Below are 20,265 nucleotides of genomic sequence, written 5' to 3' on the forward strand. Positions count from 1 at the left end.
ATGGTGCGTACACCGCCGTTGCGTATGTACGGTGCGTACACCGCCATTGAGTATGTACGGTGCGTACACCGACATTGCTATGTACGCTGCGTATACAGACATTGCTATGTACGGTGCGTACACCGCCATTGCGTATGTACGGTGCGTACACCAACATTGCTATGTACGGTGCGTACACTGACATTGCTATGTAGGGTGCGTACACAGACATTGCGTATGTACGGTGCGTACACCGACATTGCTATGTACGGTGCGTACACCGACATTGCTATGTACGGTGCATACACCGCCATTGCGTATGTACGGTGCGTACACCGCCATTGCGTATGTACGGTGCGTACACCGCCATTGCGTATGTACGGTGCGTACTGCAACATTGGTGCGTACAACAAAATTGCGTATGTACGGTGCGTACACCGCCATTGCGTATGTACGGTGCGTACTACAACATTGGTGCGTACAACAACATTGCGTATGTACGGTGCGTACACCGACATTGCATATGTACAAGTCATTCCCCATGTACAGGACGTTTTCCGTACAATTCGTAAATCGGAAAGCCGGTCCGGATCGTACTTGTACGGTCGGACTGTATTTTTAGGCTTCGTACGGAAAAGTGTCCGGGTCCGTCACGTACAACTTTTCCTGATACGATTCGTACGGATCGGCCGACCCGTATGTATTTTTCCCGTACGTATCGTACTTCACGGACGTGACTTGTACAATTCGTACGGAAAAATTACGGATACGAGTCGTACAGAATACAGGATCGGAATCGACCCCTAGGTGTTCTGTTCAACGGAAGTCAGATTTAATGTTGTGTACAATGGACTGAAAAAGGTACCTGGGGACCTCTAGGTGGTTCTACTGGAGGCAGAGGAGGTGGTGTGTTTGAGGGTAGTGGCAGAAGAAGTGGAGTCGGTTGATGATACAGAATCCATTTACTTTATTTGGGTTTAGATAAAATGTTAATCTGTAACCTGCATTAACTCTAGCTTACATGATTTACATGCGATTTCTTCATTGTGTACTCATATTACGTTATTTATAATTTTTCACATTGTTCATATTTAGATTTAGCAAAGTGAACTATAGATTTCATTAACATTAGTTAGCTAATGTGCATTTAAAGTTGACGTGAGAGGGCCTAGTTCCCTCACTCCATTTTGAAAATAAACTGTATATTTCTGCTTGTTGTTAATAATACTTGTCTGTCTCAGGTACTAAAGTCATCGTGTGCTCATTCAAAATGTTATTCTTTGCTAGTTTACATTTTAAAGGTCGTAGTTTAGTGATTAGTTGGGCCGTTGGGCAGGACTGAAACTTTAATACCTGCAATGGATGAGAAAGTTCAGCAGGCAATACTCCTTTGTGTGATATCATTAAGGTTGTGGTGGAAGAAGAAGTTGGCATTTTATTATTCCTTGAGAAGGAGGCTGACACCAAGTAGGGAGAGAACACTGGGCTTTGAATGGTTATCGCCTGGTGGGAAATCTGAAAGTTTATATCATTTGAACAAAATGTAATATTTTAACTGTGCAAAGCTTGTTAGTTAGTTAGATCACTTGGAGGGGGGGGCGTCATTTCTCACCTCCTGAGACCACCGCTCCTTATTTTCCTGTTCATAGAGATACTCTTGAATGAAAGTACCTTTCTCCTAATTTTAATTGGAACCTTTATCTGGTTCTTCTTTCGTACCTATTTTGGTTTACGCCAGCTGCTTCTGAATTTCCCAGGTCTGCCCACAACTTTATCCTAGAATTAAGGAGTTTTCTTTATAGAAACAAGTCTTTGCTTCGATTTGCACATGTTGCGTTCAATATAATGAAATCACTGCATTACTAATTAAACTGTTTGGATTATATTCATGTATGCTGTATCCAGGTGAATAACAATTTTGCTTAATTTATTTGATTGGAGATGTGATGTTCCTAATCAGTTAATAAACCTTAATGGTTTAACAATGTACTCCTCTCTGGAGTTTCTGTGGACAAAATCTGCTTCACTCAATATGAAATGCTAAAGAATTTGTGATTTTAGCCTCAGTATGAGACAAATACCCCTCTGAGTGGATGTAGCAGAGATTCAAGGTTGCGCCAAGATTACCGGGGTACAAGGACAATCCTTATCTTATCTGCTATTAGGCTGCAGAGGTAGGGAGGTGGGGGAGAAGGTGGAGGTGTAACAGAAGGAAGAGGGCTTGTGCCCCTGTAAGGAAGTGTCTCACATGGCTTTGGCAGAGGTGATTTCATCAAGATCTTCCCAGTGTTAGGGTGAATTATGAGATCCGTTTGCCTCAGCTTGAGCTCTTCCTGGAGTCTCTGCAGAATTGGTACCTCTGATTGCTTGGATCCATCAGAAAACAAAGCTTTTGGATTGACAAGATCTTCAATGTCAACAGGATTTTCGGCATCGATGGGACCTTTGTTCTAGCTTTGGGGGTGCCTTCAACGCCAGCTTCCGCTGAGAGCGGGGTTGCTCAATGCCATGGGATCAGGAAGGGCATGATGGCCAGTGATGGTTGACATCCTTGGGCCGAGCTTGATTAGACTACGAAGCCTTCTTTTGGTGCCAACTGCTGCCAGTAGAAGCTCTGGAGGTGGCAGTCTGTAATATCAGTGCTCAAGGCTCATCGCCTGCCTGCAGCGAGAGCAGTGCTCTCCCTCAGCGTGGGACTTTCTATATGATCCTGGCTAGGTTGCATAGGTCTCTAAGCCGGGGAGGCATGGGTAATATCACCGATTTTAATATTGCCTGGACTGCCAGTATTCTTGATGGCCTGGATCCTTGCCTTCTTCATCATCAAAGGGATTGCCTTCCCCAAAATATCCAGAGTTTCGGAGGACACCTGCCCGTGCATTCGCTGGTGTGTCAAGCACCTGTCTCTTCTGTACCTTAGGGTCACAGGAGGTGTGGTCCGGAAAGAGACACAAGTTGCAGACCTTGTGGTGATTTGACCACAGATACATTGGGGCAGTGTGAAAGGGCATCAGTCTGTATTCTCCAGTATCAATGGCCAAAGGATGACCTGTGCTCCCGAAGGGCTTGGTGAGGCCGAACGGCATTCGGTGGGTCAAGCATTGGTGGCTGGTCCTCCAACTGTGTGGCGCCTAAAAGATTGTGAGAAACACACACACTTGGAATCCTCTCCTTTATGTCCAAATCCGATGGTGAAAGGAAAAAACAACCTAGGACGGAGTATGTGTCCATGACCATTGTCTAATATGAGAGGAGTCACAGCACATCTCATGACACAAAAGACTTCTTCAAAGAAAACAACTTGCAAATGTCTGAGCCCAACACTAGATGGCAAGAGCATGCAGAGTATGTGTATCTAGAGCAATACATGCTATAAGCACGTTCTTCCACTAGATGCAGCTTGATGAAGTGGACCAACTTACTCAGGGGCATATTTCCCTTGAAAAAAAGTCTAAAACCTGCCTAGCATTCTCCACCTGTAAGTCTCCACTACCAACTAAACAGTACTTTCAGTACTTTCAATGCCAAACTAACCACTAGCAGAAATGCCATCACAACAGAAATTACTCACAGCTAGCCCCTCAAAAACACCTTATAGAGGAGAGCACCCAATCAAACATAATATGCTCTCCTAGACCTTTTCTACCTCTCGCAACTTTTAAAAGGATGTATGGCAAACAATCTATGCATACCTTGGACTGCCTCATGCCTAAGCAATGCTTTGATACCACATCTGGATACCACTCTGACGGATTCCTTGAGTCAGGGCTTCTTAGAATTCCAATTAGTCTGAGTGGTATACACAAAGTATTGCAAACTGTGGTGTCTTGCCTCCACACTAGTTATTTTGTGACATGTTGCATAACACAGTATCAATCTTATAAATAACTTTGGCAATTCAACTGTGCCTACATTTCTAGGTGTTCAGTAGCTGCTTGAAATGATAGTGGTTTGATTGCATAAATAAAGCTCCCCTCTTGTTGAAACCTTGCATGACTGTGGGTGACTTTTTCAAACAAACATTGCTCCAAAACGTAAAAACATCCTAGAGGATCAGTGCTAAGCCTTCTGAAGTTTCATTTCTGGTCTATTTCTAGTGTGGTTTTGGCATGTAAAGTTTGAAATTCTTGCACATATGTGAAAATGTAAAATCCAAATGGACCATCTATGCATCTTTCTCATCAAAGGGAAAAGTCTCTATCCACCGAAATGCAGATATATCACATCGATGTTTTCATGCAATTCAGTACATATTTTTGGGCTGATCAGTTCAACAGTAATCACACATGCAAATGCCACCCTCTGAGAACATTCGTATTTGCATGTGTTGTTTTGATCCGTCTTCTGAGATTACTTAGTTAGGGACTATCCATCACTGTACTTCTAAATTCCTTTTTTCCTGATACCCCTTCACACATGGACTCCATTCCACCAAGTCATAGGCCACAGGATCATGAAGAAAGGCTGAGGTAAGTACCTTAAAATGTTAATAACTCAGTTGAGCCATGCACTAATATGGATCTGTATACTGGGAAAACTTAAACTATGTCAATTTTTGGGTTTTCTTTTGTGAATCACTACTGAATCTCAATCTTTGCCATTTTGGGGATAAGTAAGATTCTGTCAATATTACCCCAGTCTTCCAGTCCCATCACCACTCCTTACTCTGGATGTCAGGATGGAGAAGCATGAACAGCAGCCCCCAGCGCAGGGTGGTTGAAGTGGTCTCTGTGCCCGCTGCAAAAATGTCAACTACTGTAAAGGGTAGGTTATCTTCATTGAAGCTGCTTTTGGGGTCATCTCGAGCCTGATGGAAAATGCACATGAGAATAACATAATATTACTTCAACACCAGTGGCACAATCATAGAAAAAAAACAAAAGGGCCTTACAAGGGTCTCTACCCAGAAGCAAAGGAACAAAGCTGCCAAGGGGCCAAGTGATGTTAATATTAATATTATTTGTTTATAAAGCTCAGGTTCAGCCCAAAGACCGTCTTGGTGCTAATATATCACTACTAATAAAAACCTGATAACAAAGGGGGGAAGCACTAACAAACCAGGTTAGCAAAAAAGAATAGTCTAGAGTACTTTAACCAAATGGGAGCTAGTTCTGAATCCAACATATTTGGGGCCGTATTATAAAAGTGCTCCAGAGGTGCGATGGCGCCCACTTTGCGTGCCCCCTGGGCACTTTGGCATTACAGAAGGGGCTGTTTACGCTTGTGCTGATAGCGCTGGTGCACATAAAGCGCCAGTGCTATCATCAGAGGGTCTCCCCTCATTTGCATTAGGGCATGGCCCCAAGCAAATGAGGGAAACCCCTTTGCCTCTGCGTACACGCTGTATTAGACTCAGGCGCAGAAGCACAGAAGCTGTCAGCAGGAGCACTGATAGGTGGCACACTGTCAGTGCACCCTCTGATAGCAGCCATCTGGAGGGGGAAAAGGGGGTGATTTGGATCCCCCAGACATCCCCTGGCAGGCAGGTGCAAGGGCTCACTGCACCTGCATGCAAGGGGATCTCGAATCCCCTTTAAAAGTGTAGGCGGGTTGCCGCCTGCAGAGTGAAATACAGAGCAGCTGCTTCAAAGCTGCTCCGTTTTTCACCTGAATGTGCTGCCTCCAGGGCAGCGCGAGTGCTCAGCTGCACTTGGGACAGTGTATTCTATGTAATAGGGCGCACTTTCCATGTTTGCACCCGGTGAACCTGTTTTAAGGTGCGCCAGGTGCAAACAGGGAGTGCCAGGTGCAAAAAGGGAAAGTGCGCCCTACATAATAGGGCCCCTGATAATTAATAGATCTACCCCAAGCACATGGAAGGCTGATCAGAGAGACATGTAAGAGTAGGCAATAATCAGAACAAAGAAGCCTACCAGATGAATGTTTAACAAATCTGTCCTTAACACACAAATTCCTAATTACCATAAGAGACTTTGTGCAAAGTGCACACTGACTCTAAATAAATAAAGTGTTTCAAAGGTAGCCAGCAAAGAATTTGCATGGCTAGTGTCGTGTAGTTCCTATATGCCCTATACAGGGTATGCGCATTTGGATAACATACACTGCAGGTTTGGTGGCAGACTGACTCTGAACACCCCACCGAGAATGTTAGCCTGTTTTTGTATTAGCTATCTCACAGTGCCACTAGTGTCTCCTCTTATCGGGGAGAGAATAGTTTCTGGCAACCTTAGAACATGACAACCATGATCCCTCAGAATCGTGGAAACAATGTACTACTTTTCACTCAGTCACTCGTGCTCACTTATCTGTCTCAGAGATACACAGAATAAACAATCTGGGCATTTCAATAAGGATTTATTGAACAGTTGTTATTCTTGTGTAGAATATATGAGCTGCGACAACCATTAAACAGTAGCAGAGATATATGATTAGCTGCATGATGAATATAAAAGGATAGTACAGTTCTACCATCTTGCAATAAGCATGAATAAATACATGAATATAAAATGCAGGGTAAAAGTGCACATACTCCTATGATGCCTATCTAGATGTACCTAAGTGTATCTAGCATGTGAGTAGGTGTGTAAAAAAGAAGCCAAGAATCCCTCTCGGATTTAGTCGAACCCCATTACCTGAAATGTGAGAATGTAGGAGCCCTCTCTGGTCTCGAGTTGGACACCACGCAAGGGATGTTCAGACCACTGTCAGCTGGAGCGTCTGCATGCAGGAGTGTCAGCGTCTCTCGTCAGTGTGTCGGCCTGGAAGTCTCGGTTCCCTCTGTCTAATACTAGCAGAAGGGGCTGTATTTATACAGAAAGTATCTAGGGCTTCTTTGTCCCTTGTGTGGTTTTTATGGGTCATTGTTGGACTGAGGAAGACGTAAGGGATGAACCTTGTACAGAGATATTATGCAGGTGATGTAGTTTCTGCTTCGCTTCCCTCATGAATACTCATGCATAATGTATGAGCATATTGGAGATGTTATAGGAGACCTTTGTTTGGGAAAAACCCTTCTTCTGCATCCAGACCACAGACTAGATAAGGTTCAACCCTCAGAGCTCGTTATTGTGCAGTATGGGGAACTAACGTAGGTGAAAGATCAAGCCAACATAAGGGCATCTCGAATCATGCCTATATTAGGGCATCTAGAGTCAAGCCTATATTAGGGCCTCTATATAAAACAGAACACTAGTGAAACATGATAGAATGTTTTCAAACTAGCAGCCCGGTTACACATTATCCAGTCCTTGCTTATCAGTCAACAGTGCTTTACAAAGTGAATTCTTGATTTCAAAAGTGAAATGACAAGCTCCTTAATGCCATATGATATTGGTAAAACAAACAGAACCCACTGTGGCATGGTACCACATGACACCTATGTAGTTAATGTTGCAGTAAAGTCTCCGACACAGGTGTTCAAAATCAAACTCTTTCTTTAATGCAGATGTGAGTATTTGGACTCTATGTACACTTCTAAAGTGGTCAACCCTAAATCTGACAAATGTTGGCAATTCAAGACAAATGTGGGATCACTAATAAAGAACCATATGGCACTAATTCTGCCACATGATGAAAACAACTTACGTGTTAGAGCTTGGGGGAAAAATACTCTTTGAGCAATCTATCTTTTGGTGCTTTACCCACATGTATTCACTCTTGAAATCTCATGTTGTTGACATCTGCAATGCCTGAGATCTGCTGTTCAGTTCTGAAACACATACGCTCTTATAGCTGCCAAGGTTTCAGATTGCTATGTGTGACATTTTCATAATTTCAGTGCAATTATGAGTGACATTTCAATGACTATGAGTGAGACTTTCTCGCGGGCAAAATCAGAAATTACACCTGTTAGAATTGGCTTTTTCAGTGGGTTCACCCCAGACTTTTTGCTTTGTGGCCTCCTGTTTTTGACTCGGTTTTTGTTGATTTTAGAACTCTGAGCACTTTACTGCTACTATTCAGTCCTAAAGTACATATGCTCACATGTGTTTATGGATTGGTGTTTCCATATTTGGCTTATTTAATTTATTACTAAGCCCCTAGTATAGTGCACTGTGTGTGCTCAGGGCCTGGAAATCAAATGCTGCTAGTGAGCCAGCAGCACTGAGTGTGCCACCCACACAAGCAGCTTTTCAAGAGTGTCTCAGTCCTGCCACTGTAGTGTATGTGTGCAGTTTGTAACTGCTATGTCGACCTGGCAAGTGCACCCACTTGCCAGGCCCCAAACATTCCCTTTTTTACCTGGAAGGCACCACTCAGGTAAGCCCAAGGTACCCCCATGGGTAGGGTGCAGTGTATGTGAAAGGTAGGAAATGTACTGGTGTGTTTTACATGTTCTGTTAGTGATATTTTGTTTTTCACTATTGCAAGGCTATCTGTCCCATAGGCTGACATGGGTGTTGCTTTGTAACATCTTGCAAGCATAACTTTCCATTGGGGCAAGATAGAGAAATTGAGTTTAGGCTTCCTGAGCTTCTGTTGTGTGTTTGAAAATGCCGCTTTTAGAAAGTTGGCCTTTTCTTGCTTAACCATCCTGTGTGCCTCTGCCTTTTGTGTATTTACCGCCTGGGTTCAGAGTGACAGCAGCAGGGATGTGCATTCACACTAGACAGACACAAGGGGGGATAGGGTGTTCTGCCTTTCCTGAGTGACTCACACCCAGGCTGAATAGACTTAGCTGCATTTAGAGTAGTGGGAGGATTTGTTGCTTGCACCTAAATGGACTGTGTCTGTCTTCCACAATGCTGTCTCCACCCCCAGGAGTGAGCCTGCCCTGAGCCCGACAGAACTGGATTATGTATGCCAGTGGAACTTTGTGCGAACTTCAAAGGGAAATATGGTATAAATATTGGGGCCCTGACCACAGAACCTTATATTTCTGCTGGAAGAGCTGTGAGGAGAGACTACCACTTTGATGTGTGATTTGCTGGGTTGGACTGCAGTTGCTTTTTAAAAAAAAATTCCCGGAGTTTCATATAGCACGAACTTGACCCGAAGGTATCAGAGCTCTTTACATGAGCACCAGTTGCATTACAGACAGACACATTCATATTTGTTAGAGATGGGAAGATTAAGTGATTTGCGCAGAATCAGAGGATGGTGAGCATCCCTGCTGAGACTCGAACCTGGTTCCCAAGTGTCGAGGTCGAGGTCGACCGCTCTAGCCATAAGGCCACATCCTCTCACCTCTTCTTCTGTCTTTGGCAGAGAAAGAACTGGATTGTGCTTTCTGCATCCTAAGTTTCTTCAAGGGCTTGATGTAGAGCTTGGCTCCTGTTGAAAGTCTCAGGGAAATCAAAGACTTCAACATCTTCTGGGTACAGGCTTCTGTAACTGGATGCTTCATCTGCCACAGTGGAGAAAAAGGTAAACCAAAGCCTTCAGTGACACTGCTGCCAGCTCCGTGACCTGAAGGCACCGCAGAGGGCACCGCTACACTTTGTGCCGGAACCCTAGTCTCACCGATGACACTGTTTGACACCACCACCGAGCCACTGCTTGTACCATGACCTTTGAGCACCGCACTCCGCACCACCTCGCGTCACAACACAGCCCTGGTATACTCGACAACGCTGCAAGAGCATCACCAATGCCGCTGCTTGCACCGTGACCTGTGGATATCTGGATATCACTTGTGGAGAACACGGAGCACCGTACCACTTCGCACCACAGCCCTGGTCTCACCGACACCACTGCTCCAAGCTGACATTGTCACCACTGCCTGCACCGTGGTTTGGGGGCCCCGCTCATAGGTTACTCTACGCACCGCCCCATCCCACACACCAGCCTTGGCAAACTGACACCAGCGCCATAGACTCCAGATCGTCAACCGCCACTGCTGCTTGCCCCACACCTGTGAGCCATGCACACCGCATTGCCCTGTCTCACACCGCAGCCTTGGGTCTACTGACGACAGCACTTCACCAACGACGACACCGCTGCCAGCGGCGTGACCTGTCAGCACCGCCTGCTTTGCACTGCAGCCCTGGTCTCATTGATGCCGCCACTGAGCCACTGCCTGCACGCGACCTGTGGTCACTACACGTCGCACCACTCCACTTCACACTTGACTTCAAACTCACGGAGTTCAACCTGCAACACGTGTGACTTCAATGGCTCGACAACTCTTGCACTGAAGTCTGGGACCGACGACTACCAACGCCGTTCCTCCAGAGCTCAATGAAAGGTCCGACGCCCTGCATCTCCAAAGGTCTTGTTTTATGGGTCTCCCTGACACCGTAGGTGGCCTGCGACTGACCAGAACTGTTGAATTTGTTTGTGCACTATGCCATGATTGCCCTGGATGGAGCTATCAACTTTAAGGAACTGTATATAAAGCCTATTCTTGCATTATTCATATTTTGATCAATGTATGTTGGATTTTTATCGTTTTGGTCTGGTTTTACAGAGATAAATATTAGATATTTTTCTAAAACTGGTGTGGTGTCATTGTGTAGTGTTTTCACTGTATTACTGCTGGTTATGTGCAAATGCTTTACAAACTGCCTCTGAGACAAGCCTAACCGCTCGTGCTAAGCTACCAATGGGGTGAGCAGGGGTTATTTTAGATGTGTAATCCCCTTATCTTGACTAGAGTGGTGGATTCTGCCTGGCTGAGGTGCATACCCTAGCCTACCAGAAAACCCATTTCTAACAACACCCAGTTGATAAACAAGATACTCCAAGAAGAAAATAAAATTGATGTAAAGCACCAGAAATCATTGCCAACCTTTGGTCTCATCCCTGTCGGCAATCAATTAGGAGAGCATCAGGACTCCAAAACCCCTCTCTGTGCATGTGATGTGGGACCCCGGCCCAACAGGAAGGATGTGTGAGGCCCCAACATGAACAAGACAAGTTACACAAGGAACCAGGCATCTCAGCTGCCTATGTGTCATGCAGTCTCAACTGACTCACGGGCGGACAGTCTGAGCACCATTTTGCATTATCTCACAGGCTGAGGTTGGTGCAGTAATCTCCCATACAACATAGCTGAGGCTGTCAGAAACCTGTTAAAATTACCCCCGGCGGTTTTGAGAAATAAACCGCAAACGTAAGGTGGCCAGAAACACACACACTGACTTGTCACATAACGGGCCGCGGACAGCAGCCTCGCCTGCAGCCATGCCAGAGGGCACTGCAGAACTTCTGAGCTACAGTGAGTTCATTAACACATCACCACCGGCACTCACTGACTACAGGCAGCTGTCGATTGCGCGCTGCGCCTACCAGCCTAAAGGAAATCATTATTTGTAATTATTATAATTAATCACACACATACTCGGTGCGTGGGTGCACTAAACTCTCACTTTCCAACTGAACTTGCTGCGGGAAGACTCTGCTGACCTTGGGGCCAGCTGTAAGTTCCAATCCTTGTAAACAGGGACACCAGTGGTGACATGAGTAATTGTCTGCGATAGTGAAGCAAATATCAAAAAGCGCCTGGGAAGGTCTGTGTAATCCACCGCTGACGCATTACGTGCTGCACTAGTGCTGAATTTGAGATGCTGGTAAAAAGCAAAAGTTTAGGGCATTGTCAAAGCCCAGCTTTTGTTTCTGTTTTACATTTCAACGCCTCGTCAGGGGTAGTAAGCACTATGTGAATGCAATCGCAATAACAGTAACACTTAGTGCCAGTGTTCATGCGTTTATCAAGAGACCTGTTTGTTTCATAAGTTAACTGAAGCAGGGAAAGATTTGTCCAGGATCACACAGCACTTTCAAGCTATGACCTGTGTCACATTCTGGTTCAGTTTAGAAGGTTGGTGAATTATATTTCTAAGTAACACAGAAGGCAACCCAGTATAGGGGACACACCATTAGCTTTAAAAAAAAAAATACTTGCACCATACACAACACAGTTGTGTAAACTGTAAGAACTGTCAACATGTGCAGATTCCCCAACTTTATCCCTCAGGATCATGGCCCTTTCTTATTGATAGCCATCAAGTGCCCTAATATCATAAGCGACACCTGCATTAGCCACAGCTGACATGGGTAGTTTCTATTGTTTACATTGAAGTAGCGGCTACGATCTGAGTGAGGCCTATCACTGTGTAATGTGAAAAAACGCACCCTGGCCATCAAGCCTTTTACCTTATTTTAGAGTTCCAGCATTGATCCCACGTGATGGCAATGTGTGACATGTACAGCCTATACTGGTTTAAAAATAAACTCTTTGAATTGTGGGCCTTGTAGTTTCAGTCTTCTCATTAGAAGCATGAGCCTTGAAGGCATGGCATTCAAAGCGTCAGAGGTACGCGAGCAGCCATGCCTAAAGGGGCCACACGGAACTAGACACTGTTTTCAGACTGTCTGGAACATGGATCATAAGTAGTGGTGGAATAACATGTAAATTATCATATTGTTTTTAAACGAGTGCTCGTTCTCTGCTTTATTTATGCACGTTTATTTTTTACACCAATTCCTTGTACAAAGTACAGTTAGGGTAATATTTCACACGTACACAAGAGAAATTCACCTCCGCAATGCACTGCTTATGACCTCACATATTACATCACTCATGACATGGTCAGTGACATCACTGATGACATCTCAAATGACATCACAGATGACATCATCTGGTGACTGTGAGTGTTTCTAAATTATTTATGAGTGTTAAATATATATACACACCAAGGTGTATAATGAATCAGTGGGAGTATGAGTGCCTTTATGGATGATTTAGTGGGTGCGTGACTGACTGTATAAGGGAGTAATTATACATTTCTCAGTGAATGTATGGGTGAGTGACTAACTTGTGTGAATGTCTGTATCAGTCTGTCAGTTCATGTGTATGAGTGTCTGTGTGTGTGAGTGAGGGTGTGTGTGACTCCTTGCATGGATAAGTGAGTGGGTGAATCACTGGCTGTATGGGTTCATGAGTGAATCTGAGAGGGGCTGTATGGGTGAGTGAGTATACGTATGGCTGTGTCGATGAGTGAATGGTTGTGTCAGTGGTATATGGGTGAGTAACTGCATATGGGAAAGGCAGTATAGGTGACGGTTGGGATATATAAGTGACTGTATGTGTGAGTGGGTGATTGTGAGAGTGGATGTATGGGTGAGTGTGTGCTTGTGTCAGTAACTGTATGCCTAAGTATGTGTTAGTATCTGTATGAATAAGTGAGTTAGTGTGTGTATAACTGTATTGCTGAGTAAGTAGCTGTGTAATTGACTATGGGTAAGTGAGTAGGTGTGTGAGTAGCTCTATGGGTAACTGAGAGTGTGAGTGGCTGTGTGGTTGTATGAGTAGATATATCAGGGGCTTTATTAGTGAGCGAGTTGTTGTACAAGTGGTTATATGAGTGACTGCATGGATGTGTGTAGACCTATGAATCAGTGAATGGGTATATAGATACTGGTATGGGTGTGTTAATGGTTTCAAGCATGGTAGTGTGAAAGTTGGAGAGGGTGTATGAAAGCTTATATGGGGATATGAGTGGGTGCATCAGAGATTCTGTGGATGGTGTCATCAGTGATGTCATTTGAGATGTCATCAGTGATGTCACTGACCATGTCATGAGTAATATAATATGTGAGCAGTGCATTGCGGGGGTGCGAGTTATAGTTATAGTTAGCTTACTAACTATAACTGCTGAATTTCTCTGGTTTTGTATGAGTGAATTTCTATGTTTTTTTTAAATTCTATTTCCTAACTATAACGTCCTTGTAACCTTTGTTTTTTTTAGTTTCTAAGTTTTTTTTTTATTCTATTCATTAATTGTAACAGCCATTTCTTTTTTTAGGTGAACCTCTAAGATTTTCTTACTTTCTTTCTATATTCGGATATTGCATGTTATATTTATATTATACACCACTCATTTTTTGATTTCATATGTGTTTATCAGAAAGTAAATTAATAATTGGTTTTATTTTTAACAATTTTGTAAGTCGGCACAACATTGTTGCATTTACTGTGGAGAAACTGTCACCATTCGCGATGTATTTGCGATGATCGCAGAGAACTTGCGAAAAAAAAGGGAGTTCAAACCTATATCTAGCTTCATTTAAAAAACGAAAAATTAAATAATACACACCAGTTTTTTTTATAGTCCTGATTTGGAAAATAAAGCTTGCCATTACTTAAATTGTGTCATCACTCCTCAACTTTTTAAAAAATGGTCTGACTCTTAAACACCCTTCCCCCCAAAACACTTAACTCAGTTAACCTAACAACCCAATGGAACCAGTAGGTCACAAGTTCACAGCACATTCTAGAAGGCACATGCTACTTCCAAATGAGATACAGCCGGTGTGGTTTATGCAACAGATTCAAAAGCATATCAATGTTTGTATTAAATTTCTATTTTTAAGCAACAGCCAATATAAGACTTCTTCCTGAGGCGTCCAACACATACCTAATTGTATTCACTATCATGTTGACAACATCATATATATTATATGTGATCAAGACTAGGGATGGGCGGAATTTGCAAAATCCACTTTCGCAAATTATCGCGAAAATGTAAAAAATTATCGCAAACACGCGGAAATATTGCGAAGATGCGGAAGTTTTTTTCCCGCATGTTCGCGAGATTTTCTGCATGGTTGCGGCTCGCCAACTTACCCATGTGGTTGCTCGCGGGCGCGCCCATCTTGTTTTCAGTTGTCTCGCGGTGCATGATCGCGAGAAGAAAGACGTGATCGCGCGATGCATGACGTCACTGCGGGCGCGAACTGTCGCGAGACAGCGCAAATTCTAAAAACAATACAACATCTCATGGAGAACGCGACCGGATCAAGAAAACTTGTCAGCGAACGCAGGGATTCAGGTAAGGCGATCGCGCACGCGCGAGAATGTATTATTTTACAGCACGAGCAAGAAACAAATTATCGCCAAGCTGCAGAATGCGGAAATTTTGACATTTTCGCGCTCTCCGCGGAACGCGAAAATGTCAAATTATCGCAATTTCCGCGAACGGAACGAAATTTTCGCCCAGGCCTAATCAAGACCCGAGTTGGGGGTCGAAACGCGAAATGGCGGACTTGCTGGGCACGCAATAAAAGTCACTTGATTTGCACAAGGAACCTTGGGTCCGCTCTTTGTCTTTTTCCTGTGTGAAGCAGCTGATGGTGGCGAATCCTGTTCCTATATATATATATATATATATATATATATATATATATATACACACACACGCACACACACACAAACACACACACATAAAATATATATATACATATATATAAATTCACTGAAAAAACCATAGGTTTCACACACGTTATAGTTAGGAATTAGCATTTAAAAAACCTTGCAAATTCACTTAAAAAACCATAGGTTTCACACATGTTATAGTTAGCTGGACATTTCACTCGTGAAAAACCATTGAAATTCCCCCGTTATAGTTAGTGCAGGCAACTATAACTCACGCGACCGCAATCCTCTGCTGATGACGTCAGATATTACATCACTGTATTTAGACACTTATTTACCCATGTCTTCTTCCATTAATTTTTAGCTATACATATATTACAAATATTTTTTTTTCAGAAAGACACATATGTCATCAGTGATGTAATATCTGACGTCATCAGCAGAGGATTGCGGTCGCGTGAGTTATAGATGCCTGCACTAACTATAACGGGGGAATTTCAATGGTTTTTCACGAGTGAAATGTCCAGCTAACTATAACATGTGTGAAACCTATGGTTTTTTAAGTGAATTTGCAAGGTTTTTTAAATGCTAATTCCTAACTATAACGTGTGTGAAACCTATGGTTGTTTCAGTGAATTTGTACGTTTTTTTAAATGCTAAGTTATGTTTTTTTTTAAGGTTTTTCACCGTGCGCGTACCGTACGCTCAAGAGTGCGCTCCGCGCACCGTGCGCGCACTGTGGGCTCGTGGTGCGCTTCGCGCACCGCGCGCCCACGTTAAGCAGTTTGCGGAATTTTTCCGTTTCTACCGTACACGCACGCTACGGGTACTCCGCAATTTTTCGCAAAAAAATTAAAGGAAATTTTGGCCCAAAGGCTAGGGGGTCAGGAACTGTCCACCCTGCCCCCTTTTCACGTTCTCCACCTTTGTTTTTCACCCCCTCAGACTGCGAGAGACAAAATGGCGGCCGACACTTCCTGGTTTCGACCGATTCGAATATTTACTAAGATCTAACAACCAATCAGAATCGCGCTCGCGCACGGCAGCCTGCGCGTACGGTAAGTTTTACCGTACGCGCACAGTGCGCGCTCATAGATATATATATGCTTTTAAATGCTATTTTCTCAGGAAATACTGAACAGATTTACACCAGACCTGCAAAAGGCACATCTCTGACCTGAGGACTACCTCTCTGCCAAATTTCAAGTAATTCTGTTCAGCCGTTTGGGCTATAGCTTGGACTAAAGGTCCTATGGAAAAATGCATGGGGAAAACGTGTTTTGGGACCCCCCCTTTTTCTCAGCCCCCGCTTGACGAATCCCCCCGAGACTTTCAGGGAAGGAACGGAGCGGAGCGGAGTGGAGCGCTCCACCTATTTTGAAAATTTCGCGAGGATTCGTCAATCGGCGCCAAAGTTATTCCAAATAGAATGTTGCGGATTTCCCATGGAAACACGATCCTAACTATAACTATCTACTGGCGACCGCCAGTAGATAATACATATATATATATATATATATATATATACACACATATACACATATACATATACCTTCATTTTAACTGTTTTTCCTTTGGAGAACTACCACATTCATCTCAAGCTTTCTCCTGACTACTATTGACAGGGACTTGGGTTTGCCAAGTGGGAAGATTACTTGGTTTGGCAAGAGAGGGTTAAAGGTTCATCAGTTGCTGGCTCTGGTTAAATCCATTGTGGATTCCCAAACTTCTCACTTCATGATTGTGCACTGTGGTCACAATGACCTAGGCACATTGGCTGTCTAGGGCTGTAAATCCTAATGAAAGAAACCTTTGCAGAACGATGTTGCTTTTCCCTCACTCTCTAATATATGCCAAAGACAGAAATGGAAGTGGTCAAATCAATTCTGTCCACAGGTTGATAAAGCCAGGAAACATTTTAATAAAACTGTTTCTACATTCCTCAGAGACCATCATATGGGCTGTATCTATAACAACAGTTTGCGTTTAGACATGCATGGAATTTATAGAAATGGTGGAATGCAGATGAAGGCAACAGGGTTTTCTAAGTAACCTGAAACTCTGCATCCGGTCTTATGTACAGCAGCCATATACACATAATCAACACATCGGCTCTTGTCAGAGCCACCCTAGTAAGCAAAATATTGTGATATTTTTTTAAAAGGTATTTTTTTCTTACAATTTGGGGATCTTCGCGACAATGTCACTATTGCCGCAGAAATGTTGCAAAAACAGAAAACAAAAGCAGACTTTCACTGGCCACCAACACATCCAAAAATAATATGTAAAAAAATCCATTCTGAACATTGCCCTTCACATATTACTATATACATACTTCTTACAAAGCATGTTTAAACTTATATTTTTGTACTAAGTTTCTTTAAAAACCATCTTCAAGACCTATTTTCCCGGTTATTCAGGACGGCGCTGTGACGTCGTTAAGTGCGACGATTGCGCCTTTTCCATAAAGTGAAAATACATATATGCACACATATTACAGTATTTTACACATTAAGGTTTTATTACTGTACACTTCAAACTCATGTTTTTCTTTTTTTTTTTTCCATATATTTTTTATTTTTCATAAAAAGCACAGCAATTAATCATATATTACTTTTTGTATTGGGTACACGAGAAGAAAAGGAAACCAAACGAGGGGAAAAAGAAAAAACTGAAACATAATACAGCATAAATTTAGAGGTACCTTACAAAAAAGAGAAAAACTAAATGCGTTCCTTTTTCTTTAGGAGAAATTACTATCACTCACAAAGCTTAATTAGCTCGTACAGTACTACCTTGTAGCTCTTTCTTCCATCTCTGTACTGGATCCCATATACGTTCCCCTAATATCCTCCCCTTCTTCCCTTTCCGATCATAAATTCCTCTTTCGAGGTTAAAGATTGAAAGAAGCCTGGAGATCCATTGCTGAAAGGTTGGTGGGTTAGGATCTAACCATGCCGTGCAGATGCAAATTCGTAAGACCGCCATAGATAGAAATATAAAATATTCTGAGGTCTTTAATGCTGCATCTTCTTCCCCAATTCCCAACAGAATTATTGCTGAATTAAGATGTAGCTTAATTTTTAAAGAATGAATAAAAAATTTCTCAATTTCTCCTTTTAAATTCAGCAGATTGGGACAGGTTGACATCATATGGATCAAATCTGCCTCATTGCTCTCGCATCTGGGGCACGTAATTCCCTCCTGCCCGCCCCATTGGGTGATTTTTGCAGGGGTATAGTATAATGAAAAAATAGTTTTGTAGTGTTGGGCCTGTAATCCTGCTAAACAGAGGACAGTTTGTCCTAGTTCTAAAGACCTTTCAAAAACCTCCTGTTTTATACCAAGTTTATCTCCCCATTTTTTACCATGTTTTTCAATATCATCAGCCTTTAATAAAGCCAGTTCAGAATATATTTTCTTAATAGTACATTCTTGACCCTTTTTTAGTGTATCCATAATTTTTATTGGGGAGAATCCAATCACCCCACCTGTTTTCTCCTTTAAAAAACTACGGATCTGTAGATATTTAAAAAAGTGTATTTTATCCACCCCATACGAAGTCTGAAATTCCGCAAAAGAAAAAATTCCCCTTACCCCCATAATGTCTCCAACCTTTTGGATTCCCAGTCGCCCCCAATCTGCCATAACTCTATCGGAAAAAGTTTCCGGAAAATTGGGGTTCTTATATAGCTGTGTATAGTAGTGTATCCTACCAATACCTATTTTCTTCCCTAATGCCCTCCAAATTTTGTAAGCTTCCAAAATTGTCTTGAATCTAGTCCGCTTAAAGTAGCTAGGTTCTATAAATTGTAGAAAACAATTAGTTGCTTCTTCTCCTAACAGTAGTTTATATATCTCTGGAAGATCATTTGATAATTCCTTATCCTGGGCACAAACTCGAATCCCCATATATTGTAGAGCTGCAGCCCAGTAATACATCCGGAAATCAGGAACTGACCAGCAGTATTATCATCTTGACAACATTAGTACATCCAACTATTGATAAATGGAGATTGTTCATTCTATCTAACTCTTTTGAAACTTGTTGTATAATTGGTTTGATATTTCTCTCTACAAAGATATCCAAATCTGCGGTTATAACTATACCAAGATATGTTGCCGAGTCTACCACCCTAGAATCATCAATCATGGTCAGTTTATTTTTCACGATTTGCGTTTTAGTTTGATTAAGTGCATATCCAGAAACCGACCCGAAGACTGAAGCTTCACTTTCGATTGCCACTAATGCCTCCCCAGGTTTAGAGGTTATCACCGCGATATCATCCGCGTAGGCCTGTATCTTGATCTCCAGCCCCTGTAATATAATTGGGTGTATTCCTTCATTGGCCTCTAATCTTCGGATAAGTGGATCGATATATAAAGCAAAAAGCAAGGGTGAAGATGGACAACCTTGCCGTGTACCACGTTTGATCGTCAAGAGTACCGTATATCCGCCATTTATTTTTAAATGAGCCATTGGATCTCCATAGAGAGCCTGTATCGCATTTATATTTCCATCTCCGATCCCAAACCACCTTAAAACGGCCCATAGATAACCCCATGAGACCCGGTCAAAGGCTTTTTCAGCATCCATTAAAATTAGAGCCATAGGATCTCCCAAGACTATTGTGGAGTCGAATAACGTTATAACTCTACGTATATGTTGAGTAGTCCCTCTCCCTGATATAAATCCATGTTGGCAGGGATGTACCATTTTGCCAATAATTAAATTAGGCCGCATTGCTAAAACCTTAGAATAGATCTTTGCATCGCTATTCATTAGTGTGATAGGCCTATAGGAGCCAGGATCTCTCGGTGACTTGCCTATTTTGAGGAAAACTATTATCTCGGCCTTTGACCAGGAATCGGGCACAGCATGGCCTAACTGAGCCATCTTGATAATATTTATCAGGTCTGGGCCAATAACCTCCTTAAATGTTTTGTAAAATTCGAGAGGAATTCTATCAGGCCCAGCAGCTTTACCCGAAGGTAGGTCACTAAGTGCTGCGTAGATTTCATCCTGCGTAATTTCTCCTTCCAGGCTACCCCTTTCTACTTCTGGGATAGTTTCCCTAGAAATTTTTCCCAAGTATTCTTGGGTCCCGTTCTCCTCCATCAGCTGTTCCTCCCTGTATAAATTTAGATAATAGTTACGGAACACATTGCAAATCTCAGATATACTTGTTACAAGTAGACCTGGGCGAAAATTTCGTTCCGTTCGCGGA

General features: G+C 42.8%; 1 protein-coding gene across 1 annotated transcript in view; it reads right to left on the reverse strand.

Moving 5' to 3' along the window:
* Positions 1-20,265, reverse strand: part of LOC146833610 (cytochrome P450 2D15-like) — a 363,035-nt gene that overhangs the window by 72,362 nt on the left and 270,408 nt on the right. Inside the window, exon 6 of the mRNA XM_085601486.1 lies at positions 4,645-4,786. Within this exon, the coding sequence (XP_085457612.1) occupies positions 4,645-4,786 (142 nt within the window). The remainder of the gene's footprint in view (positions 1-4,644; positions 4,787-20,265) is intronic.

This window comes from Triturus cristatus, chromosome 4_2 (genome assembly GCF_964204655.1).
Source record: "Triturus cristatus chromosome 4_2, aTriCri1.1, whole genome shotgun sequence".
Classification (NCBI taxonomy): Eukaryota; Metazoa; Chordata; class Amphibia; order Caudata; family Salamandridae; genus Triturus; species Triturus cristatus.